Raw genomic sequence first — 26,260 nt, 5'->3', positions numbered from 1 at the left:
GAGAGGCGGAGAGTTCCAGGCCTGCGGCCAATCAAGCCAACACACCTGATCTTGATTAGCCACCCTAGTTAAGCTGAGACCGACATCCAGTCCTTGCCGGATTGTTAGACGAAGTAGTACGTGTGCCTGCATTCGCTACCACCGCTACTTACTGAGATCCCGAGAATTCCCTTGAGAAACACTTACTTGTCTTTTGTCCTGTTTTCTAGTTCTGCACCTGGGAACCCGTCAACCTCGCCTGGCCACGGAGACGCCTCCACCCCCACCACCTCACCTTGACTCGCCATTGTGCACGTTGGACTACTCCTGCACAGTGTCAATAAAGACTCTTTGTTTTCACCTGAACCCATCTGGTCTGGTCTGCGTTTGGGTTCCATCAGAGGGACGTGACAGAACAATCCGGCCACCATGAACCCAGCGGATCTAGACTCTGTGAGCCATGCGGTGTCCCTACAAGGAAATTTGTTAGGGCAACACAGCACCGCCCTACAGGAGATCATGTCGTCGGTACAAGCCTTATCTGCCAGCCTGTCTGCCATTCAGGCCCAGCTAAATGCTCCTGCTGCGTCTCCGCCAACTGCATCACCCCCAGCCCTGGTCGAGGCTGGAGAAGTTTCCCCATCGGTCCGGGAGCCCAAGGTGCCCACACCGGAGAGGTATGAGGGAGATCTGGGAGGTTGCAGATCCTTCTTGTTACAATGCGGTCTGGTTTTTGACCTCCAACCTCAAACCTACCACTCGGACAAGGCTAAGATAGCCTTTGTTATTGGGCTGCTCCGGGGAAAAGCGCTGGAGTGGGCTTCGGCTATTTGGGAGCAACGAGACCCCTGTACCACCGCATACCAGGAATTCACGGCAGAGCTGAGGAGGCTGTTCGATCACCCCACCCGGGGTAAGGATGCAGCAAAGCGCCTGTTCGCTGTGCGTCAGGGAAACCGCAGCGTGGCAGAATATGTGATTGAATTCCGAACACTGGCTGTAGAGAGTGGGTGGAACAACGAGTCCCTACAGGCAGTGTTCTACCAGGGGTTGACCGAGCCACTGAAGGACGAGTTAATTTCCTATCCTGAGCCACAGAATCTCGAAGACCTGGTGGCCTTGTCCATCCGGGTGGATAACAGATGTCGGGAGAGAAGAAGGGAGAGACTGTTGGGATTGCCAAACCATCCACGGTCACCCAATTTCATTCAAGGCACAGAGCACCCCAATCGCCCGACACTTAGCGAGACAAGGGAGGTGAGACTGCCTGACCCTGAACCAATGCAGGTGGGCAGACAGGGGTTGTCCACTGAAGAGCGCCAGCGGCGGCGAGATACCAGGAGCTGCCTCTACTGCGGACGTGCGGGCCATTACATCTCTTCCTGTCCTCAGCGCCAGGGAAACTCCCGGGCTCGCTAAATTTGGGAGGCCTTCTAGCGAGCCAAACCACTCAGACTCCCTCCCCTCGTGCCAGACCCCTTTTTCCTGTCACCCTCACCAAGAGAGACCAGTCTGTGGAGATTAATGCACTCGTTGACTCTGGCGCAGATGACAGCTTCATCGATGCTAGTCTGGTGGAACAGCTGGGGCTCTCCAAGGAACAACTTCCGGAGGCCATGGAAGCGACCACCCTCGACGGCAGACTACTAGCACGGGTAACCATGAGAACGGAGCCAGTGAAGATGCAGTTATCGGGCAACCACTCGGAAGACATCTCCTTCTTCATCCTGTCCTCACCACACATGCCCCTGGTTCTTGGTCACCCTTGGCTGAGGAAACACAACCCCACCCTGGATTGGGTGACAGGCAAGGTAACTAGTTGGAGTACTCACTGTCATGCTAACTGTCTTAAATCTGCCTGCTCCCACTCTATCCCCCGCCAGGTGGTGTCTTCCCCCCCCCCGGATTTGACTCTGGTGCCAACGGTTTATCACAGCGTAGGTGAGGTTTTTAGTAAACAACAGGCACTGGCCCTTCCTCCTCACAGACCCTATGACTGTGCAATCAACCTGATTCCTGGCGCCACCTTTCCCAAGGGACGCCTCTATAGCATCTCCCGACCGGAGCGCGAGGCCATGGAGACCTACATCAGGGATGCCCTGGCTGCGGGCCTAATTCGTCACTCATCTTCCCCCCTAGGGGCTGGATTCTTCTTTGTGGGTAAAAAGGATGGGTCCCTTCGGCCTTGTATTGATTACCGGGGTTTGAATAATATAACCATCAAGAACAAGTACCCTCTGCCCTTGATGAACTCTGCCTTTGACTCCCTGCAGGGCGCTTCGGTGTTTACTAAGCTTGATCTCCGCAACGCTTATCACCTCATCCGAATAAGAGAAGGGGACGAATGGCTGACTGGGTTCAACACCCCCATGGGCCATTTCGAGTACCTAGTCATGCCATTCGGCCTTACTAACGCCCCTGCAGTATTCCAGAGGATGATAAACGAGGTACTTAGCGACATGATTGGGCGTTTTGTGTTTGTCTACCTGGATGACATACTGGTCTTCTCGGAGAACTACAGTATCCACACCCAGCATGTCCAGCAGGTCCTTCAACGCCTTTTGGAGAATCGCCTCTTCGTTAAAGCAGAGAAGTGCGACTTCCACGCCCACACAACATCATTCCTTGGATACATTATTTCTGAGGGACAGGTGAGGATGGATCCCGAGAAAGTGAGGGCGGTTCTGGACTGGCCTCAGCCTGTTACTAGATTGCAACTCCAAAGGTTCCTGGGGTTTGCAAATTTCTACCGCCGGTTTATCCGCGACTACAGCCGGGTGGCCGCCCAGTTGACAGCCCTGACGTCCAGTGCCAGGCCCTTCTGCTGGAGCCCGGAGGCGGACAGAGCATTCCGGGACCTAAAGCACCGGTTCACCACGGCACCCATTCTCACACAGCCGGACCCCAAACGTCAGTTCGTGGTGGAGGTGGATGCTTCTGAGGTTGGCGTAGGCGCCATCCTGTCCCAACGTAGCTCTGCCGATGGTAAGCTCCACCCGTGTGCTTTTCTCTCTCGTCGTCTTTCCCCAGCAGAGAGAAACTACGACGTGGGGAACAGAGAACTACTCGCCGTCAAGCTTGCCTTGGAGGAGTGGCGCCATTGGCTTGAGGGAGCGGAACAACCATTTATCGTCTGGACCGACCACAAGAATCTTGCATACGTGCAATCGGCTAAACGTCTCAACTCACGTCAAGCCAGGTGGGCCTTATTTTTTGGTCGCTTCAACTTTTCCCTCACGTATCGACCAGGCTCCCGGAATGGCAAGGCGGACGCGCTGTCCCGGGTATTCGCGAGGACCGAGGAGACAAGGGCCAGGACGGAGACCATCCTACCCCGGAGCCTCGTGGTGGGGGCAGTAGTCTGGAGGATCGAAGAGGAGGTAAAGACTGCCCTTCGGAGCCAACCTGGTCCAGGTAATGGCCCACCGGGTCGTTTGTTTGTGCCCGAACCCCTTCGATCGGCGGTACTCCAGTGGGCACACGCCTCGAGGATTGCTTGCCATCCGGGCGTGGCCCGTACCATGGCGCTGTTGCGCAGACGCTTCTGGTGGCCAGCCATGGGAAAGGACACTCAGGGGTTTGTCGCTGCCTGTCCAGTCTGTGCACGGAATAAGGGAACAAATCGACCCAGTGCAGGACTACTTCACCCTCTACCAATTCCCAGGCGGCCCTGGTCCCACCTGGCTCTGGATTTTGTAACCGGTCTTCCCCTATCTGAAGGTAACACAGTTGTTCTAACCGTAGTTGATAGATTCAGCAAATTTGCACACTTCGTGCCCCTCCCAAAACTACCCTCAGCTACACAGACTGCTGCTATCCTGGTCAAGGAGGTTTTTAGGATCCACGGTCTGCCGAGGGACATCGTATCCGACCGAGGTCCCCAATTCACATCGGCGGTATGGAAGGCATTCTGCACTGCCATCGGCGCCACTGCCAGTCTCTCCTCCGGATTCCACCCCCAGTCCAACGGCCAAGCGGAGAGGGCCAACCAGAAGATGGAGGCAACACTGCGATGCCTGGTCTCTTCTAACCCCACCACTTGGTCCTCCCGGCTGCCTTGGGCTGAGTATGCCCACAACACGCTCCCTACCGCCGCCACAGGTATGTCGCCCTTTCAATGCCTATACGGCTATCAACCCCCGTTGTTCCCCTCGCAGGAGAAGGAGATTGCGGTTCCCTCGGTCCAGGCTCATTTCCGGCGCTGCCACCGGACATGGCACCAGGCCAGGGCAGCCCTCTTGAGAGCTTCTGGTCAGTACCAGGCCCAGGCCAACCGTCGCCGTTTCCCCGCACCCCACTATAAGGTGGGGGACAAGGTCTGGTTGGCCACCCGGGACCTTCCACTGCGAACTGAATCCAAGAAGCTGAACCCCAAGTATATTGGGCCGTTCAAGGTAGAGAGGGTCATCAACCCGGCAGTTGTCCGGCTGAGGCTTCCCAAATCCCTCAAGGTACATCCTGCTTTTCATGTATCCCGCATCAAGCCGGTCCTTCTCAGTCCCCTGCTACCCCCTCCCTCTCGGCCTCCTCCCCCTCGGATGATTGACGGAGGTCCTGCCTACACGGTGCGACGCATCATGGACTCCCGGCGACGAGGCCGGGGTTTCCAGTACCTTGTGGACTGGAGGGGCTATGGTCCAGAAGCAAGGTGCTGGGTTCCGCGGCGTCAGATCCTGGACGCTGACCTGCTGAGAGTGTTCCACCAACGCCACCCCGGTGCACCGGGTGGTCCGCCCGGGGGCGTCCGTCGGAGGGGGGGTACTGTCACGACCCCAGCTCCCTGAGCATGTTTCCCTATTGTCTGTTTGTTTTTCATGGTTACCGAGCAACGTGGAGAGGCGGAGAGTTCCAGGCCTGCGGCCAATCAAGCCAACACACCTGATCTTGATTAGCCACCCTAGTTAAGCTGAGACCGACATCCAGTCCTTGCCGGATTGTTAGACGAAGTAGTACGTGTGCCTGCATTCGCTACCACCGCTACTTACTGAGATCCCGAGAATTCCCTTGAGAAACACTTACTTGTCTTTTGTCCTGTTTTCTAGTTCTGCACCTGGGAACCCGTCAACCTCGCCTGGCCACGGAGACGCCTCCACCCCCACCACCTCACCTTGACTCGCCATTCTGCACGTTGGACTACTCCTGCACAGTGTCAATAAAGACTCTTTGTTTTCACCTGAACCCATCTGGTCTGGTCTGCGTTTGGGTTCCATCAGAGGGACGTGACACAATTATTGTTCTTAAAATTTAAACACTAACATCTGCTGGACTATATACACTTATATAGTCACGTCATCATTTTTCTATTTTTCAAACACCAGAGGAATGTCAGTCAAGTGAAAGACAGTGGACTGCACTGCATCTGCAAGACTAAATATAACATTGGACATTTAGTTATCACTGCAGACGGCTGTGTGTAAATGGAATTAGACGGGGAGCGTTAAGTGTGTTCATTTGTATATTAATGCACAGCTCTCTTTCAAAGAGTGGAAGTGCTTGTTGTGGTTTTCGTGTGGTGAATTTACAGGGCACCTGGGGAAGCAGCGTGTAATAAGCTCCAGCACTAATTAAAACACAGTAACCTGCAATTACTCTAAGCTTTCACAGTGCCGCAGACAATTACTGCGAAGGAAAGCACGTCAATTCCTCCTAGGAAGTATTTTAACAGCCTGACCATGCATTCCTCTTTAAGAGCCCAGAAGACAGAATGAAGAATTAGCAGTGCTGATTGGAGACCATTGGTGGATAAGCCCTCGATTTGTCTTTTCTTTACTTCTGTCACTGTCTACCTTTTTCCATTTGTTTTTCTGAACATAGTTTAATCAATTTCTTGTTCTTTGTTGTTTCTGCTGTTTTTCAGTGTAGTTTTCATCTATTAATTATTGAGAGCAATGCAAATTCCAGAAAAATGACTATGCAGTTGTATATATTGTATATCACTAGGAAGTCCAAGTGTCTGAAAGGCGTTCGTTTGTGCAGCAACAAGAGCAGTGCTGGAGAGATGGAGCCTCTGATATATATATATATATAGAAAAATTCCATTCATCTGAATTTCATGAGTCTGCAGGGAGTCCAGACAAAAAAGGATCTGTGCGTGTGCAGCAATTATAACTATAAGAGACTCTGAGAGATAAATGTATACAGTAGAAGTTGTATTATTGCCACCAACTATATATAGTAGCTAAAATATGGCTTGCTGACCTTTCCCCAACACCCCAGTAAGTCATTTTTTTGTCTCTTAACATTTTGCTGAGAGTAAACCACTACATGTTCAAATCTTCCCTAGTTTTGACAACATGTTAAACGTTGCAAAACCACTTGATCTATAATGGAAAGGTTTGATTTCAATAAGATAATGGCCATAGTCTTATACTGCACACTACTATTGTAAGAGATGTTTGGCTAAAGACGTTTTAGTGTTTACTCTCCGTATCATGTTGTGGGTTCAAACAATTCACAATGCAGAGCTTCTCCACATATCTGATTAAAATCAAAACTATTTGCGGGGGATGTAAAAACATAAAATGTTCAATATTACTTCTACCAGTGTGTACTATGTGCGTGGCTCTGGGCAGTTTTCTCTGAAGTTTGCTCAGCCAGACGCACACACCCTGGGATAACTGTACAACTTTATTTGTGTTTCTGCTTCAGGGAAGAGGTTGTAATGGCTGACAAAGGGTTCGCAGCCAGCTGTTGTAAGCTCTCTCTCTCTCCCTCTCTCTTGCTCTCTCTCTCACACACACACACACACACACACACACACACACACACACACACACACACACACACACACACACACACACACACACACACAGAGAGCATTGCAGTCTTCTATTAACACAATTCTCTACTTTGATGACGGATACATAATTCAGGAGAAGCTCTTAGAAAAGTGGGAAATTTCTTTTATCGCTCACCCTTTCTCGCTCAGCTACAAGCAATGATGGCCGACTAAAACGAGAAAAGAAAGAAGGATTTCGATGTTTTTATTTATTCATAGATTCTTCTCTAAATCATCTCTTTACAATGCAGTTAGTGTCTGAAACAAAACTGTTAACACCTGGCTCTTTAAGCTTCTGATTGAAAATATATTGATTTCAATTTGTTCTTTTATGTAGTATTTATTATGTTAATACAATTGCTTTTTTTTATTAGATCCCCAGACTGGGCTGCAAATCTGGATGAACCTCCCCGCACCCCCCATCACAGGCCTGATGCCCGGTGTCAGGTATCAGGGCCCAGTAGACGTGTGATGTGGACACTCTCGGTGGCAGATCGATAAATATTTTGCTGGCCAAGCGGCAGCGAGGACAAACTGTCAAATACGAACAAAGCTCAGATGATGCTTTAAGAAGCTCAATTTTGGCTCGAAGTTGTCATTATGGGCTTATTAATTATACAATATACTGCAGTGATCTCGGGTAAAATAGCTGTTGTTTGTGACACACAGAAATTGTTATGAAATACTGTTAGGAATGTGTATGTTTATACAACTGAGGGAGATGATTCACTCCAATTCATCCTTTCTATGTTTGTAAGCATGTGTGGGAAGGGGATTTCAAAAATACTTTATCTAAAAGCAAAGGCCAGATCATGCATCTTCTGTACGCATCTAAGAGAGAGCGAGAGAGAGCGAGAGAGAGAGAGATGTCTTTGTCATACTCTCTCTGCCGGTAGTGCGGGGGTGCTGCAGAACAACCCTCGTCTCAGACATCCAATACAGAGAGATAGAAATGTGAACGGAGGGCGGGCTTTGCCCAACATGGAGTTGGCCGCAGCGAATGAGAGTGAAGGAGAGGTGTTTCTAGCCCATAATGCCCTTGCCTCATCACTGAGCCGAGGGAGACACACAGAGAGAGAGAGAGAGAGAGAGAGAGAGAGAGAGAGAGAGAGAGAGAGAGAGAGAGAGAGAGAGAGAGAGAGAGAGAGAGAGAGAGAGAGAGAGAGAGGAGAGTGAAGCTGTGGTAGAGACACCAGCAGGTGCTGAGGATAGAAGCAAACAGGGTGCCAAAAAAAAGCGAAAAGTGTGTGAATAGATACAACTAAAGAACAGAAAATAGTCAGACATAAACTATCATGCAGTCCTAAGCTGGAGACTACTTATATTCAGCACCCCCGCACCCCCCCCACGGTGAGCTCTTTACCCTCCTTTCCTCGTACGGATTCTCCCTCCTCCTCCTCCTCCTCCTCCTCCTTCCTATTCGTCTTTGACAGACAGCCACCATGGACACCGGGAGCCCCAGGAAGATACAGTTCACCGTTCCCCTGCTGGACACCCACCTGGACCCGGAGGCAGCAGAACAGGTGAGGAGGAAGAGGACGTGGTTTGAGGGCTGCAGGACTTTTCTTGGGGGGGGGGGGATTTTAATGGTTTCCTCTGTGACATGTTTGGAATTTTGGCAAAATGAATGTGGAAAGATTTTCAATGGAAATGCGCGATAGTGCTGGTCAACACTCATTCATCAGGGAAAGTGGATGCAGGCGAAGCTGAGCAACCAAACTGGGATAAAGAGATGCAGTGTGCTCTCTCCAAAATGTGTATAGTCTGATTGACGCGTTTAAGAAATCCCGTTTTTAGTAACTCATTACTCCCCTGCAACGTAAATATCAAGCATTTGAATGAGGTACTTATTATTTCCATTATCATGAAATCAAGATGCATTCTTCACTCGATAGCTAGCAGGTTCTTAAAGACACAGTTTATCAGCAGTGTTAAAAAGGGGGTGCTGCAGTGAATGGATGCGTCTCCAGGGGTTTGGCTTTGTTTTGGTTTCTGTGTCTGGCTGCACGCACTGTTCTGCACGGAGATTCCGACAAAAGTTGCACGTTATTACAAGACAAACTCATTCTGAATCAAACCCAAATCTTCTATGCAATGATTTCATCACATCCAACTCAAATATGTGTAAATAATTGATTGTAGCTGCAATTTCTCATCTTTTTTTCCCGGATCTTTTAAAGTCAACATCATGTAAAGAAAAACAATCAAATGAATCTTGTTTCTGAATGAAAAGTTGGTGCAATTGGTGCAATTCATGGGTTTGTAGGGAATGTATTGAAAACGTGTGTCCCATTTTCTCATTTCTATAAATATAACATGGACAGGTCATTATTAAAAAATGAGCCTCAAGTGAAACGAGCAAAGATCTACGAGTCTGACTACACTACTTGTTAATAGGCCTCTCTCTACCACTGTGACTATTAGATACGAGACAGGGTGACTGCTATTGTGTGTGAGAAATGCCTTGTGAGCGTATGTATCATTGGATTGTTTGTGTACACGGCCATACGATGAGGTAGAGCGGCTGTGGTGGTGAAGACGTGAGGAACTGAATGTTCAGACCATCACACTCCATGACGACCTTCTCTGCATCACATAGAAACGACGACAGATTGAATGCACAAAGACTCTTTGCGTCATTCATTGTGGTTTGTAATTTTAAACTATAAAAAGACCACTGAAGCAGTTTGAATGAAATAGGATTTAACAAACTTCAAGAACAACTTAAATGTCTGAAGGAAAACCACTCTAACTTAACCACAGAGGCTCCCCGGTGGTGTCGTGTCAGCAAAGGGGGCGTGGCTTCTAGCGTGCGTTTCCTCAGGCTTCTCTGCACACTGTGGAAGGATAACACGATTATGGGTAATGGATGGATGTAGAAGCAGAGGATGCTGTTTCAATCCCATTTACTCAGCAGACATTTTGAAACAGGTGAAAGACATTTCATTAACGCTGGCTGCGTCCCATCGAGTGTCCCAGTGCGCCATGACAGTGAGCCAGCGTGCACAGCCCACCAATGCCCTGCACAAAACTCACTTAGCTAGAGTGTCACAGTTATTAATGTTGTCCATCACACGGATGTGCTTTTCCTGCTAGGGCATGTCAATGAAGTCAGATGTGGAAAAGGTCAACAGTTTTAGAAGGCTCATATTTAGTTAAATACAAATCCCCTGTGTCGCTTTTTCAAGATAAATGACAAATCTTGACTTAAATGTCGATCATTTTGGAGTTGAATTTGAACTTTTCAAATGGTAATCCAACGCACGATTTATGGCATCTATTTATGGCATCTATTTATGGCATCTATTTATGGCATCTATTTATGGCGAGCATTATTTTCAGCCATAGCCTTTGTATTTACATAATGGTTACGGTTACCAAATCAACCAGGACTGAAAGGTCAGGATTATGAATTTAATAGAACTGCCAGCTGACGTGCATAGAGGTTTGGATAGCATCATTATCTAAGCTTATTGGTTTGTGCCAATGTGGTTTGATTATATTATTGTTTGAGGTAAGAAGCATCATTACGTGTGTAATTGATATAAAGGGCACTGTGTCTGTAAATTGGTGCCTGTGGTATATTTGTAAGAAGCTGACACTTCTTCTTGTTCTCTGCACGTCGTCTGAAAAACACAGAAGCATTTCAAAGTACTCAGGTCTGCATGTGGTGGAGTCGGTGTCCACTGCGTGTATTGAGCCACAGGTCTGATCCCAGGCTGCAGCCGGTCAGTACAGGATCTTAAACCTGTCCCAGCCTGCAGTTCACCTTCTCTTCTTCACCAGCAGACACATCTTTTAGCTGTAAGACTCAAGACAGCTCTTTGCTGTCGGTCTCAATAAGCATTGCTGAAGCGTCAGTGATCGCCCATTGAGACTTTATCCTTTCAGAATATACCTAAAAACTAATGAGCCTTCACAGCATCTTCTTAAGTGGTTTTATGTGTATATTTGACAGACAGCTGTGATGTGAAGAACATGTGAAGAAAAGGAAGGATTCTTTGGTTGTGCTTTTCTTTACACCCTTGCTGATGAATCCCACCAGGGGCCGTCTCACCCACGGTTCATTGATCTCTGGAACCGGCCCCCCCCCCCAACGTAGTGAATCAGTCTCCGTGGAGACTGACTCGTCACTCAGAACAGCCTCCACCGAGGTCGGACGCTCACAAACAGCGTGCGTTCATCCTGCTCTCTGCAGCAGGATACAATGTGTCCCACCTTTATCACGATGACGTCACGCTAGAGCTCACTGCGTACTCACGAGCACAAACTGACTGTGCCTGATGGGGACAGAGGATAGCGCTTTCGCTAAGATGCTTTCCCATCAGTCATGTAGATATTCCCCTCTCACCAAATGTTGTGTTTTAAAGCAGCTTCCTTTGTGCTTTGACTGATTTGACATTTTGGGACATACGTACCAAGGCCAATCTCTCTCAGTCCGTTGAGTAGAAAACTATCGAGAAGATACAAAGCTTTTGTTTAGTCTGGCAAACAGATGAACAGACTCCAGTATGACAGCTCACCAGTCCAAAGTTTTTTTTTTTACATTTTAAACAAATGAAAGCTGCAGCTTTGGAAGTGCTGTACTGACAGATATTATCTTTAAACAGAGGTTAGCTTACCCGCTAACAGTCTTTATACAAAGCTAATTTACCAATGGCCTGGATCCTGCTTTACATTAAACACACATATTTCTGAGTCATATCAATCTTTTCAACCAACTCTCATCGACAAAGGGAATGTGTGGAGTATATATTTCAACTTATGCTTTAAAATGACGCAATAGAGGCCAATAAAGGCTCCGTTGAAGTTTTATTGAATACATACTGGCGTTTTCCAGGGTTTGAGGGAACCGTGCATGTTGTGGACATGTCAAGTTTTTTTTAACCCTGTTTCCAGTTATTGTTGCCGAGCCGCATTAACTGGCTGCTGTAGTCTTAAACCGATGTCGACATTATATTCAACCTACACGGATGGATCAGCGAATACACACGCGCCATTAAAGACCTAACCATGTTGGCACAATGTTATAATCCTATGTGAAGGTTGTTAATAGAAGTTTCTTCTTGACAATGTTACAATTCACATATTAAATTAAATCTAATCCCCTTCCAACAGACGTTCGATATTGAACTGAAATCGTTGTCTTGTGAAGGGCCCTCGCTTGGGAAATTCACATTCTTGGTTGATGAGATGATGAATTGTGACATATTAAGGTTATGTCCTTTAATTTCAGGGTTGATGGTGTCGTCCCTAATGTTGTTGATGAAGACGTGTCAGACTATTATTGTCCTTGACAGAATCTAGAATCTAATAAATACTTTGTACGCACTCAGGAAGAACATTATCTAAGAGACGAAACACGCTGCATTGAAAACAGAACATTACGCTGTCATTGCTCTAAATTTGCGTTTAATGATAAACTGCTACGCTTCGCTTTCTGTGATTCTCAGCAAAAAATATATTATTACAGCAATAAAATTGCAGCTTGTGCATCACATTCAACCGTGCAGCTGGTTGTGTGATATGCAACAAAAGAGAGGATGATAAGAGGGCTGTTACAATGGAGAAGGCAGAGGATTGATAGGAAGTGAGAGGGAGGCAAAAGGACTAAAGAAACCGAGATAAAAGAAAGAAGAAGTCATTGAACTGGGGTTTCAATGTGCTCTGAATACCGTAATTCTCTCTATTCAGAGCCGAAGGAGACCACAGTCGGAGAGAGTCTGTGAGGCTTTATAATGGCTGAGCTCTGATTTTAACTTGGAAAACACAGAGATCGTATTTCAAATGACAGGACGAGGAATCGCATGAATGCTGGTCAGTGCCTTGTACTGCATTTGTGTCCTGTGACGCGACACAATGACGATGAAGTGCTGGCAAAGCTTTGAACTTTAACAAAAAACTGGACGTGAATGCAACTTTTCTGATCCACGACACTGACTGTTGCAAACGCATTGTTTGGGTGAAGGTCACAAGGCAACTCTGATACAAACCCGCTAGTTTCACTCAAAGGAGAATCAGGAGGAAAGAGGTTGTAGAATTTCAATAGAATTTCAATTAAAATCCTTTTTTTGCGACCTCCGTCACCCCAATTAGTTGTGAGTTTGGTTATTCCTGGATAAGAAAAGAGTTCCCAAGGTCAAATGTGTTCTATACTAAAACATGTTCAACCCAGTCTCACAGCAAAATGTGTAATAGCTGCGTTGGTCCACAAGGGAAAACGTAGTATTGTCACAATTTGCCCCCCAAAATTATGACAATACTACATTTTATTTGGCCTATTCACTTACAGTACATTGCCTTGAAACTAGGTCACGTGACTATCAAGTTTCCCTCAGCTAAATAAAGAAAATGGCGGACTGTCGGCTGTGAAAAACACAACATTTTAAGAAAGCACCAGCATTTGTATGCATTTCGATGGCACATTTTGCTCTGATACATGCTTTAGAAAGGTTGCCGTATTTCAAAAGTCGTATAAAAAAGATTAATACTTCTATTTGGGGTCTCAGTCTCTGGCTGCTAAATATACCGAAGGTAAATCATCTGCTCCACATCTGTGATTATTCTTATTAGTTTATTTAAAGGAGGTCTAACAGATGCATTGAACCCCACAATGAAGGATACTATTTTCATCTTAAAATTCTTTTTTTTTTAAATAAAAGGGTGAACATCCTCATTCTGTTTAAAAAAAAAAAAAAGATCATATGAAATCCTATTCGATCTTATTTGAAATCCTATTTGTCTGCTCATACAGCAGTTGTGTAGTTGTTTGACATTTTTAAAAATCATCCAGATTTCAATCTCTGCTGTTGAGGTTGTAGAATGTTGCACAGAAAGCAGGGTTAAAAATGCAGAATGTCACGCGATGCTTAACTCGTTTGCTTAACACATAACGGTGTTTTTTCCTTTTTTTGTCACAACAACAACAACAATGTTTTGTGGTCACACTTTGTTGCTTTCATCTAATGTACTGTGTAACTAATGTAAGTTCAGTTGGCGGCAAATTGAAGTGTTACACTTGAGCGGTTTCCTACTCATTGGGTTTTAACGAGTTCAGAGGGAAATAAAATTATTTGAGAAATGATTTTGCAATTATTCGTTTTTGGAACAAGTTGAAGCAAAGCCAATGTCAACTAAACACAAGCGTTAAAATTTAAATCTGGACTTTGTCTCTGCTGCTCTTTTTGCCTGACCTATATTTGCAGCCAAGTCCATTTCGTCTGGCGCCCTCACACAAGGACATCAGGCATGCACGGCTTTTCCTGCCCACCCATCACTTTTTGAAGGCTGTTTTTGTTCATTGTTGTGAGAAGTGACAGAACTGCATTTTAAATGGACCGTTAGAGGAGAAGCGGGCACGATGCTTTGAGGGAAGAGCCCCGTCCAATAAGCGCCGGTATTTTCTGCCAGCGAAGGATCAGGGAGTTTGCTTTCCTGCCGGGTGAGGAGAATAACAATGACTCTGGCATAATCCGTTCTACGTTTCGCTCTAACGTGGGCCGGGAGGGGAGTTTTCTGGGACGATAACATAAGACACACATCAAGGCTGAAATATGAGGACATGGTTTCAGAGAACATGAAAGTACTGGATACATCTTGGCATCTTTATTCAAAAACTGAGTCCCCATTAGACAGAAATACACAAAACAAATCACATATTCTAACTGTTAAATATTAAAGCAGGAAAAAGTAATAAAAGGCAGAACTTATAGTTGGATGTGATTTGAAACTCTGCACAGATGTTGACTTGTCCCAAAGGGGCAGACCTAAACATCTCATTCAAGATTTCAGACTTAGCTGAAAGAAACGTTTGCAATCATTTAGACATCGGTTCTAAAAAGATGTTCATGTAAAAATAACTAACTTTGTTCAACAATCAAAGATATTATGGTTCTTTTTTATATTTTTGTAAGTATTTTGTTGCAGTTGGAATTCTGAAACTGCCATCACTCTGATGCAACCTGAGACCTGTATTTTGCTTCATAATGATTTTCATTACCTTTTGTCAAAAGAGTGACCACTTCTAAAAAGAAAAATTAAGTCACATTCCAACTTGGAGACCGAAAGGAGAACAATGGTGGCAATTTAGTACCTCAGCTTGTCATACCACGCATGTCGTATACCTTTTGTGGGTACATAAAGAAACATCAGTAGCTTGAGCGATCGAACATTGGATTGTTTCGTTCAGGGATAAATCTACCCTTCATGTCGGCCCTGACACAACACACGAACACATCACCGTGGAGTCATTGACGTTAGTGAGAAATACAGATATCAAAGGAGCTGTGGCACAGGAAGGTTACGCTGAAAGGTTGACATTCATCTCTTGGAAAAGTCTAAAAAGCTTTACAAGATTACTGATTGCTTGGCACTGAAAAGAAAGACATTTTATGCCTCTTCTTCTCCGCTGAGCCTTAGTGAACTCCATGGTTGTGATTTGAAAGGTAATGAAGATGAAGCCTCTTAAAATCTGAATGCCTAATTAGAACGAATTACCACTGGCTGCTCCCTTTTCATCACTGCGGGTTTCTTCTGCAGCTACATCTGTATTCTGTCAAAAGAAGATGTTTTTTAATAATTTAGTGCCACATTTTGTTGAACACCGCAAAGCCTCATAGTCAATCCTGAAAATAGGATTCAAGGGCAACTACCGGCATTCACTTTCTGATTCCCCTATTTTCTTTTAACTGTGAATGCACCTCTCTGCTTTCCATTGTACCCTCTCGGCACAGCTTTAAACTTATGATCGTTCGATTGTCATAGCAGTAGAAAGGAGTTTAACCACTGGCTCATTTAAACTGTCACACAAAACACCATGTGATGCTCCACTGTGCAGGGCGAGGTTATTGCTGGCCGGCTGAAGAAGACTACACAGCTTTTTAAGTGCAAAACCAGCATTAAGAAAGGACGCAGGAGTGAGGGAGCTTGCTCACCTTCCATCATTAGTCAGCAGCCCTGTCAGCCACGTAAGAGGAGTGCTTTAGTGAGTGTGTGTGTGTGTGTGTGGGGGGGAGGGATGCGTGTCTGCAATTGGCTCAATTTAAACTCCCATATCGTTGCCTTTATAGTTTTATCGAGTGATACAATTTAAAAGCAATCACCTGATCCTGGAGGCGACAGAAAATGAATCTTTCATTTTTTCCCACAAAAGCTGTGGTCTCATACTTCTGCAGATAGAGATGCATTTCATTTCATATTTTGAGAAGCGTGTTGCGTTACAACAGCGCAGTCCATTTATCATTCACCATCGAACCCGTCCATTTCTCCCGATCTTATGGTTGGACTCTAGTGGACACTTAAAAATAACAGCGGTTTTAACTGTAGTTGTTATGTCTACAGGCGGATCTTTCTAACACTTACGCAATATGTTTGGTCTCTGCTGCACAGCTCAGTGAAAATGTGCGCGTTCTTTAAAGTACCATCCCAGAATTGGTCCGTATAGCTGCCACACTCCACTAGTCATTAGCCAAGAAGCAAGGAGGTGGCAGACTGCCCTGCTCATCTCACTGCAGAGTAAACCGAATCCAAAATATGGATCACACAGGCTGCCAGCATCGTGGGAGGAAGGGGATGCTGACCGTTACTAAGGAGGAGCAGAGGTAGTCTGTCCCTGATTGGTTGAGGAATACAGCCTCGAATTCTTTACTTTAATTAAAAACGCATCGTTTTTCAACAACAACCATCAAAATGGAGGTTTTGAGATGATTTGTTGTCTTCACAAAGCTGCTTAATGGGACATGTTTTTTATTTGCTTTAGAATTAAACTCTTCTACTTTTTCAGATCAGAAGACGCAGACCGACACCTGCTACGTTAGTGGCATCCAGTGATCAATCATCCCCTGGTAAGGCACTTTAACGCAAACACGCAGTGTATCTGTTATCTGTATCTTGGGGGTCACCAGAAGAGTCATTGATTATTCCTTTTTATTAAGTCTTGGGTCTTGTATTCGTAGTTTTGGCCGACATTTATTAGGTAATGGAACTCACCGAGTTATTTACTGACGCCTAAGGACACAGGTAGAAGAAATGGCTACATGATGATGGCTAAATGAAACCTGCAGGTGCAGCTGGCTTCAGGGGTTTCAGTCTAGTATCAAAGTGACTCGTCAACGCTGCACCGCTGTAGAATAACCGGTGATCTTTGGTGTTCGGACATTGAGATGAGTCAACGTTGTGTTCCAGTCATTTAAAAAACCCTTTTTGCACAGTAGTGACAGATTTTCTGTTTCACTGCTGGTGTTTCCTGCCCTGTCTGAGTTGTTTGTGTGAGTACAGAGGAATCGTAATCAACAGAAAAGATTGACACGACTACAAAACCTAGATACCTGACCACATAATAGCAAGTTACCATAGTCACAACATTCTTTAAGAACGATTCAATTCTTATTTTGATTGCTGTGATTGCAGCATCTAAAGTATATTTTGCACCAAGTGAATTTTCCTACTACAACGGAGCAACAAATACCGGCGTATGTGTTTGTGTCCTCTCGAGGGATCCTAATGATCAAACACAACACTGCTCCTCTTAGAGCGTTGTCCCATTCTGTGAGTCATCCACTGGCTGCTTTCTTCCCGCACTGCCTCTGCTGCACTTTGATGTGAAAGTGTTTAACGCGACCCAGATTAAAAGATGATCGGCTGAGAACGTAAGGCGACCAGCGTCATTTTCTCCAGGTGAGAAAACAACAACAATGAATGAAGAGTCGATGCGTCACGCGAGATGCCAGCAGAGATTGCCACGTTACTTAACTCACAGCTCTTCACTCTTGGAGATCAGCGTTTTCACAGAGTGTTTCCCTGTGATCTCTTTGCTTGACACGTGTCTCTGTGTTTGATTACACGTGTCTTTGTTTTTGCTCACTAATTGGATACGGAGCATGCAGCGCGTCTCAGCGTTAACCTTGATCTCTGAATGAAATTGCAGAGGAAACCTTCAACAATCCGTCCTGTTCAGTAGATCAGAGGCAAGAAGAAAGGAAGTAGTGGAGTAGAGACTCATTCAGTAGTGAAATCACAAGTGAAGTGAAGGCATGGGGATGAAAGCAACTGAATAATAGTAAATATGATTTAAGGAAAAGAGGAAGCGTGTTGTTTCTGACATATTAGGCCACTTTGTTCATCTTTTTTGACACTTTACCCGTTGATGCCCTCATCAGGGCGGTGAAAAGAGTCGTGAAACCTTTTATTTTCTTGTATTTAATCTCACAGTGCTGTATTCATATGTTTGTGTCCTCAAAATGAGGAATTCTGAGATGCCATGGAAAATACACTAAAAAGAAACAACTCAAATCACCAGATCGGACACAGGGCCACAAACAGAGAATCAGACGGTTATGAGTGTGTGGAAACGAGGATGTGCCAGAGATGGGCGGAGCCGCAGTGGGGGGTTTGTGAGGGGGCGGTTGGATGTGACGACGATGAGGTAGAGGATTTGTACTTGCGCAGTGATGTTGTGCCCCACAGCAGAAAGAGCGCTGCATTATTAAATGCTCTGCAGATCGCTCTGCCCTGTGCACTGTGAACCCCGACAGCACATCAGACGGCGCCGCCACAGATGTGCAGACAACTCAGACGCAGAAAGGAGACGATTATTGATTCCTGGAGAGAGACAAAGAGACAACTTGAGTCAAATAAAATAGCGTTCGACCAACACTGAATACTCAAATTAATTATTTTATTACATAAAAAGATTGTCTTCTACATAAAAACCATGAGAGGTCCTTTGGCATGCTGGTCATTAGTGGGTACCCAACATACTTCCCAGTTGGCTCCAGCAGAATGTGAGATCTGCCTCCGACAGACACACAGTTGCACGCTATCTCTTCCTGGCAGGGATGGGAGATGAACATAATGCCACTAGCAGGGAGATGTTCATCTACTAAACATTAGGATGCACTATTAATGGAGCTAACTACTACATTTAAAACAGCCGAGGAAAAATACACAAATCTCACTTAAAACACAATACGTAGCGCCCTTCAAACAAGATGATTTCAACATTGTGTTGTAAATCTAAATCTAAATCTATTGCACTTCTAGCCGCTCTCCCTTTGGTTTCTTTATTTTTCTCCCCATTGCCGATGAGAAGGTTCCCGGGACGGAGGATGTCGCATTCATGCAGATCGTAAAGCCCTCTGACGTAAATTTGAAAATATGTGATATTGGTGGTACAAAATCAATTGAACCGATACTTATGAGCATTGGGGTTGGTTGTTCATGCTCAGCTAGCCCGGCTGCTGCTAATATTGTAAAGAATAAGCTTCAGTTTCTTTTAAATAAACATCTTCTCAAGAAATGTGAATTTGTGCTGCGACAGGTCATAGCTGATAAGAATTCCTTGCAAGAGTGTTCCTGTAAATTAATGGATTTTTGGGAAGATAAAAAACCTCTTAGATGCACAAATGACCACACTGCAGGCGTATCCTTGATTTTCCCATTTTTCTTCATCAGATGCAGCACAGAAAATAGAAATTGGCAGCAGCCAAATTAGAGCCGCTCGGCTGAATAAAGTGGAGACAGAAGACCGTCCCGTCTGGCTTTGTGTCAGACAGCCTGTCTTCTGAGAGTTGCAGCGATAAACTCATCACTGCTGGAACGGCCCTTTTTATTGGCCCCTTTTTATCATTCTGCACCACAGATGGGCTCCATATGCAGAGAGAGAAATGTCAATATGAGCCGAGTAAAAGACATATTTTATGTTTGTTGATGTTTAAACGAGGAATACTCATGCTGCTACTGCTGCTACTCACAATGTGTTTTAGATGTGTTTTACTCAAACAAAGCCACTCCCTGTTCTTGAATAGAAATCAATACTATGAACCAATTTTTATTATAACAAAACCCCATCTACTTTACTCTGCAGATCTTCTTAAATTAAGATGCAACAATTCTGCATTCAAAGCTGCCACCATCACTGGAGTATTTTATTTATTTATAGGTAAAAATTATTTAGATTTTATTTTTGGTCTTTAAGTTAGACTAATATTATATAAAAAAAAATCTCTTTAGCAGCAACAAAATAATATGTAAAAGTGCAAAAGCAGATTGTTTCAGGGACTAAAGGGGTTGTGGGCCGAAACAAGAGGTCTTTGTTACACATAAACCAATCACACATTGTTTTGCAATATATCCCGGTATAAAAGCTACACAGTGGAGAAAACCTTCCAAACATCCCAAGATGATTTCATAGGTTCACCCGTGTGAAAACTACCTCATAAAAGTTTAGACTTAAGATAGACTTAAGATATACACTATCTCTTTTTGCACACATTTTTGGAACTTTTTCAGAGCTGCACACAATCTTTAAGGTTAAACTTTTGGCATAAAAGTCAATTTTCAGACTGCGATAACTTGACAGCTGTTTGTCAATACCAGTTATTAATTATTTAAGCTTTGCCCTGTAACTTACAGAACATTTCAAGACTGCATATTCCCTGCGATTGATTTGTTACAAAATCCATAATTATTGTGGGAACCTTCTCCAACTCCTGGGAGACGCTGTGAATAAGATTCTGTTTCAAGCATCACTGTAGACACGCACAGCAAAAAGTGAAATCCCTCTTGAAATTAATTTTTACGGCATTTGTGTGAGGTTTTTATTCGCCACTGATGAATGACTTTGTTTGTTGCAGAGAGAGAGAGAGAGAGAGAGAGAGAGAGATTACTAAAGAAACAAGTACATCAGTGGCATTTTTAACAGCTTAGTGCATCCTTTTAAGTAGAAATAATATATGCTCACACACACACCCCCACACACACACGCACACAGTGCCTTCCCAGTATCTAGGGATGCATAGGTTGCCAAGCAACAAGGTGGTGTTCTAGAAAAAAGTTCCAAAGCTGGAAACACGGTGGATACGGGTTACAAGCAATCGTTATTGATCACAGTTAAGGGTTTTACCATATCGTACTATACAGTCTTTTGGTTTCTATTTCAGTCCTTTCATTTAGTGACCACAGAGTCCGGTTTCAAATACCGACTACATGCGATCAATCTTAATCCAGTTGGAGTCACATGAGCTTCACATGAGTTCTCTTGTTTTCCTGAATGCGTTAGAAGCACCACACAGATGTAGGAATTACTGCAGGACTGTTGAGTTTCACTGTAGACTGCAGTAGCATTAGCGGGATGTATCAAAACTGATTGTAAATCGACTGAGCTCCAGACTGCACTTTCGCGTGCTACACACTCACTTCCCTTAAGGGGGTTCAGGATAAACAGTGTTTTACTGTTTATACAGTCAGCAGTTGCCTGCGTGCAGGGATCTATTAGGAAGAAGATGAGAGTGTATTATCGTCCCTTTTGTTTGCAAAAAGAAGAAGAACTGTTTGTCCCACCAAGCTTAATAAAAAATGAATTGAGCAAACGCTGGCATGTGGCTCGTAGTGTGTCAGAAAAGCATCTGGGCCGAGGTCACCTTGTATTACTGGCGTGTTGAGACACGGCAGCAGCCCCGATACACCAACATACGGATGAGGTCATCTGTGCTATATGAACAGTCTCAAGGCTGTACAACGTTCGCCTGATCATTTTGTCCTTTATTTCAATTGTTTTATTGTGTGTTGTACGTAACTGTGTATTTGCTGATCATTTTGTCCTTTATTTCAATTGTTTTATTGTGTGTTGTACGTAACTGTGTATTTGCTCTCTCGCAGAAATAGATGAAGATCGGCTCCCAAACCAGTTGTATAAGGTAATTTAATAAAGGCTTTTTATCTGAATAAGATTACAGAAATGACGCTGTTCTGTTCTTGCTTTTTAAAATCTCCTCCATCTTCGTGCTCTCTGCCCAGTTGACAAGAAACATTGATGTTTTGCAGGCTGCCTTGTTGAACTCCCCTCGACAACGGCGAAAAGGGCCGAAGGGAACACCTACAATGAAAGGTGATCCATCGCCCATCAATATTTGCATTGAGACAGTTGCTTGCTTTAAATTGTTCTCTATAATTCATTTAACTAGTTTAACAGTGAAGGGAAACACAAAGGGAAAGTTTCATACGTTATCTGAAGAGTTCTTTGCTTAACTGTTCCATTTCAAGAGAGACTAAATATGTTTTAACATGCTGTACATATGGACCATCAGTGTTGTTTTAAGACTAAGTGTAAAAATCCCAACCTGACCTTTAATGTGACAAAGCCAATGAAGTCAGATGTCACAAAACCTGAACTTTTTATCAACGCCACGTAATTAAATAATGTGTTAAATGTCAACATCCAATACAACATAAATACATATTGTGTGAATGACTTTCAAAAAGACATCTAAGAAAGGGAAGAATAATGAGAACATAATATTGTGCCACGAGGTTTATTCTTAAATTAGTTCCACAGTTGAGTTGCTTCTTCATAGAACACGGCACTAATCGGTGTGCTTTAGTTTCCCACTGCAGGGCAATCGACAGTAATAGAAATGTGGATTGAGGAAGGTGAAGAAAGCAATTAAACAAACCTCACTTCAAACCCGACTGGCTGTGGATTATATCGCTAGTTCATTAAAAATGCTTAACCTACAATATTCTTTTGAAGTGGATTTCATTGAGTCTCCTCCTTCATTTCCCATCTGCCCCCAGAGCTTCAGTTCATGGTAGAGCATCACCTGTACAGGCAGCAGCAGGGTGCCGGGGACGAGTGCTCCTCGGAGAGCTGCCTGTCGGACCGCCCCAGCCCCGACTCCTTCCCCACCGGGGAGGAGCTCCCGCACGATGACGAGGCCACCGCAGAGGCCTTTGAGAAACTGCGCTGCCAAATGGAGGGTATGCTCGCACAAGCTGCTATGAAACTTTAAACACAAAGAAGGATAAAGACATGATTTTTTTTTAGCAATTATTATTGAGGACGGATTTAGATTCAAAGTGAACACAACCTTTTCAGTAGAGGCTTTTGCCCACAATTTGATACGTTCTGACATTTGTATCTTACGCACAAAATATTGACGCTACCAGTTATTATTTTATTCAATAAAAACATTTACTATTGAATTTCAGAGGAATTTCTTTTTTCTGTACTGTGATAGGCTTGATTTCCCTCTCTGAGTTGAGTTCATATTAAGTGTACGGACACGAGAGTGCTATCGACCTTCCCGTATAACTCTCTGCCGGAAAGTGTGTAAGTGAACCATTCATTTAATGAAAACACTCGGTTCAAAGTGCCACCTTGGCAGCCTCCTGTCAGAACCAAAGACCCCAACAGCTGATGAGAAAATAAATGCGAATCAGCATTTCAGCTGAGGCCAAATAATTGCCTTTAAGGGCAAGTGAGTAGAAAGGTACTGAGTACAGCAGATACTGCGCACAGACTCAGTAATGCGCTTATGTAAAACGAGGGCTGCTTTTATTGGAAATAGCTGTTGCCTGAGGACTTCATTTTTCAGCATTTGTCTGTTCTATTCTCGTCAACACAATGATTTTAATTAAATTTGGCACAAACGTCCACCTGAATTCAACGATGAACTGATTCGATTTAGGAGGTTAAAGGTCACTCAGATTTCACGTCCGTCGTGTTTGTGTGAATACGACGTTCTATTCTAGTTGTTATTGTTATCTGTTTTCAGTTGAATCCCCTGAGGCTCAACAACAAAAACATACCCCAGTGTAATGAGATAACTATGTTTTTTATGGATCGCTCCCATGATATGAAGGAGCTGCCAATAAGTTCTGAGTACAGATGAAAGGAGCAAAAGGGGAAGCCGGGGTAAACAAATCCATGACCGTTAAAACTAGTCCAGTGGAGGTTGCCTTTACTGTAAAATCTGCCTTTTGACTAGAATACATGCAGATGTAAATGTTGTGCAATTGTTGGTGTCCTTCGGTTCTGTGCACTCACATAATTAGACAGAGAAGAGCGTATTGAATCCGCACTGCTGTCTGACGGAAAGTGTTTATAGTCTATGCTTGCTCTTCGTCACCTTCAGTTCAACCTCCATTTGTCCCTCCGGCCCCCTGCAGAGTTCTCAAGGGAGAGTCTATTAGAAGCTGCCGGCGGACTCGAGTGTCCCCTCACCAAGGAGGGTGAGGATCGCTCCGGCGTTGCCAGCGTAGCAGATCCCTCGACGCAACAAAACAACGCACAACCAGGTAGAGTCAGAGGAGGCCTGTTCCCTCAGTGGAACTCCTCGTCCCCTCCCCCCGTTCACCAGGCAGGGTTTGTTAGAAGTGTTAACAGTTCAACAGGCTTGACTCCGCATCACGTAATCATGGCTTGTCAACAAACATCCGCGAAGTTGGCTTTGATGCAGTCTTCAGAGAGTGGATGAAATACCCTTCAGGCATCTCATGCGGAAGTGAGAAAATGTGTTTTTGTGTCTTAAGTCTTATGGGATTCATGACGCTCTTGCACAGGTTTTTTTTAATCATTTGCACAACAGAGAGAGAGAGAGACGTCTTTTGTGAGTTATTCTTTCATTCTTTCAATTACAGTTTTTTCTAATGTAAAATAGTAATTCAACAACGTTATTCATTTTATTAGTGGTATTTTTGCAGTAACTTTAGCTTCTAGCTAGAAATGGTCAATGGTCAACAATTTTGGTTGACAAGCAGAGAAACATCCTGTTTGGTCAAATAACTAAAAAATAAATCTCTTTTCCCTGTTAAAGTTTTCTGTTTGAATTTATGGTTTTGACAGAGAAAAATCACTCTTATTACAGCCTCATGAACACTGCATTGGGTTGTTGGGAGAATCAAAGCTTTGGGCTTGAACCCCTAATAATAAATTAATTTGTACCTTTATTTTTTACATAGTTAAACACCAAGCAAAACAACACAGACTGTCTCCATTTGGAGAACCAATGTTGAAATGGCAGTGCTCTTAATTATTCATTTGTCATCTACAATCAAACCCTCCTCTTCCCATTGTCTTAGTGTGCCTCAGTGTTTTATGTTTATGTTTTTCAGACACAAAAGCTGTAGCGTCCACACCAAATCAGGCGGCACAGGAGAAGACAAAGAAAAGCAGCATGAAGAAAGGGAAGTAGAGCAGCAACACAAAGCTGCTCGCTTGTCTCGGCCAGCCTCACACATTACAGAAAATTTTGTCTGCAGATCCACTTTGTTGATACAGTAGATCAGGGCGTCGACGTTCTTCTGCAGTCAGGCCTCAGTTACCATCCAGAGAACAAGAGCCGGGTTCTACACTTATTTGTTGTCAAAAACTACGCTACTTAGGAGACATGCACAATGCCCCCCTTGATGTTCAAAACTGTTCCACCCACAATCGTTTTAGACAGTTTGTCATGATGTGCCATGACTCCTTAAAAAAAAGTTTTATCTCAAAGCAATACAATTGTATCTGTACCTCATAAAAAACAGGGACCGAAACCAATCATTTTAGTCATTCCTAAATAAGTGGGTAACACATCTGGTTGATTGACAGTTTAAAGTAAAACTATATTAAAGTTCGTTTTGATTACTTCATTGGACAGCTAACTGGATTGAAACAATTGGTCAATTCAGCATTTTTTCTTTCCTAGATTAAATATGTTAGAGGTTTCGACTGTTGGTTGGACAAAAATAGACATTTCAAAACTCCAAATCTGTGCATCTCTGCACAAAGCAGAAACCTCATCATTCCAACCATAGACATATACACAAAGGCTAGATGTCTTAAGGCGGAGTACAGTGCGGACGGCACATAGCGGCCGTCTTGGTGCAGTGAGCTTATCCATAACATTGTGTTGTTAGTGGTACTTTAAATAATAATAACTTTAATTTTCAACCGATTTTAAACGGTTTGGTTTGTTATACACGTCAGAGATGTAGTTATAACACTGCATACTTATGAATAATGTTCTCTTTCATTTTATTTTTGTATGAAAACCCATGGTTATAATTATAATTATTCATAAGTATGCAGTATGAATACATCTCTGTACAGGGTGGGGATTTCAACATGCAGCATTTCTTGATGTATATTTGTAAAGGGAAATCTTGTACCTATTTTAGAACATTATTCTATTTTTTAGAACATAATATAATTATTCATAGAATGTATGCAATCTCATAACTACATCTCTGACATTTATAACAAACCAAACCGTTTCTAAAATCGTTTGAAAAAGTTCTGGTTTTTAAAAAATGAATGTATCACTACCAACACAATGTTATACAATGACCTGACTGTACCAAGATGGCCGCCATGTGCGGACGTTCGTCTCGGTTGGCCGGCAAAGTGGACAAGACATCTAGCCTTTTCGTATATATATATATATATATATATATATATATATATATATATATATATATATATATATATATATATATATATATATATACGAAAAGGCTAGATGTCTATATATATATATATGTATATATATATATATATATATATATATATATATATATATTAAGAACTTGCAAACCTCACACATTTGTTGTTTCGCTTGTTGTATGAGGGACCAAACTAAAGTTCAGAGGGCGAATCTGCTCTGGTAAAGCTAGAAAGTGATATAAGTTGGACTTGAAAGTAGGGAGTAATTACTTCTAATATCCTTGTACATCAATGATGTGCAG

General features: G+C 43.8%; 1 protein-coding gene across 2 annotated transcripts; it reads left to right on the top strand.

Moving 5' to 3' along the window:
- Window positions 1–7,902: 7,902 nt before the first annotated feature.
- On the top strand, window positions 7,903–25,439 carry LOC120834808 (protein phosphatase 1 regulatory subunit 1A). 2 transcript variants are annotated; one of them, XM_040203094.2, is made up of 8 exons: window positions 7,903–8,107; window positions 8,191–8,280; window positions 16,539–16,599; window positions 21,413–21,450; window positions 21,578–21,641; window positions 22,328–22,510; window positions 23,702–23,830; window positions 24,647–25,439. In XM_040203094.2, the coding sequence occupies exons 2-8, from the start codon at window positions 8,200–8,202 to the stop codon at window positions 24,724–24,726; spliced, it is 636 nt and encodes a 211-aa protein (XP_040059028.1). In that variant the 5' UTR covers window positions 7,903–8,107; window positions 8,191–8,199; the 3' UTR covers window positions 24,727–25,439. The 2 variants fall into 2 exon arrangements, with proteins under 2 accessions (XP_040059028.1, XP_040059027.1); XM_040203093.2 differs by having other exon boundaries at window positions 8,047–8,280.
- The last annotated feature ends 821 nt before the right edge of the window (window positions 25,440–26,260 follow it).

Source organism: Gasterosteus aculeatus, chromosome 17 (genome assembly GCF_964276395.1).
Source record: "Gasterosteus aculeatus chromosome 17, fGasAcu3.hap1.1, whole genome shotgun sequence".
In the NCBI taxonomy this organism is placed as follows: domain Eukaryota; kingdom Metazoa; phylum Chordata; class Actinopteri; order Perciformes; family Gasterosteidae; genus Gasterosteus; species Gasterosteus aculeatus.
This window is presented reverse-complemented; position numbering and strand designations above follow the sequence as displayed.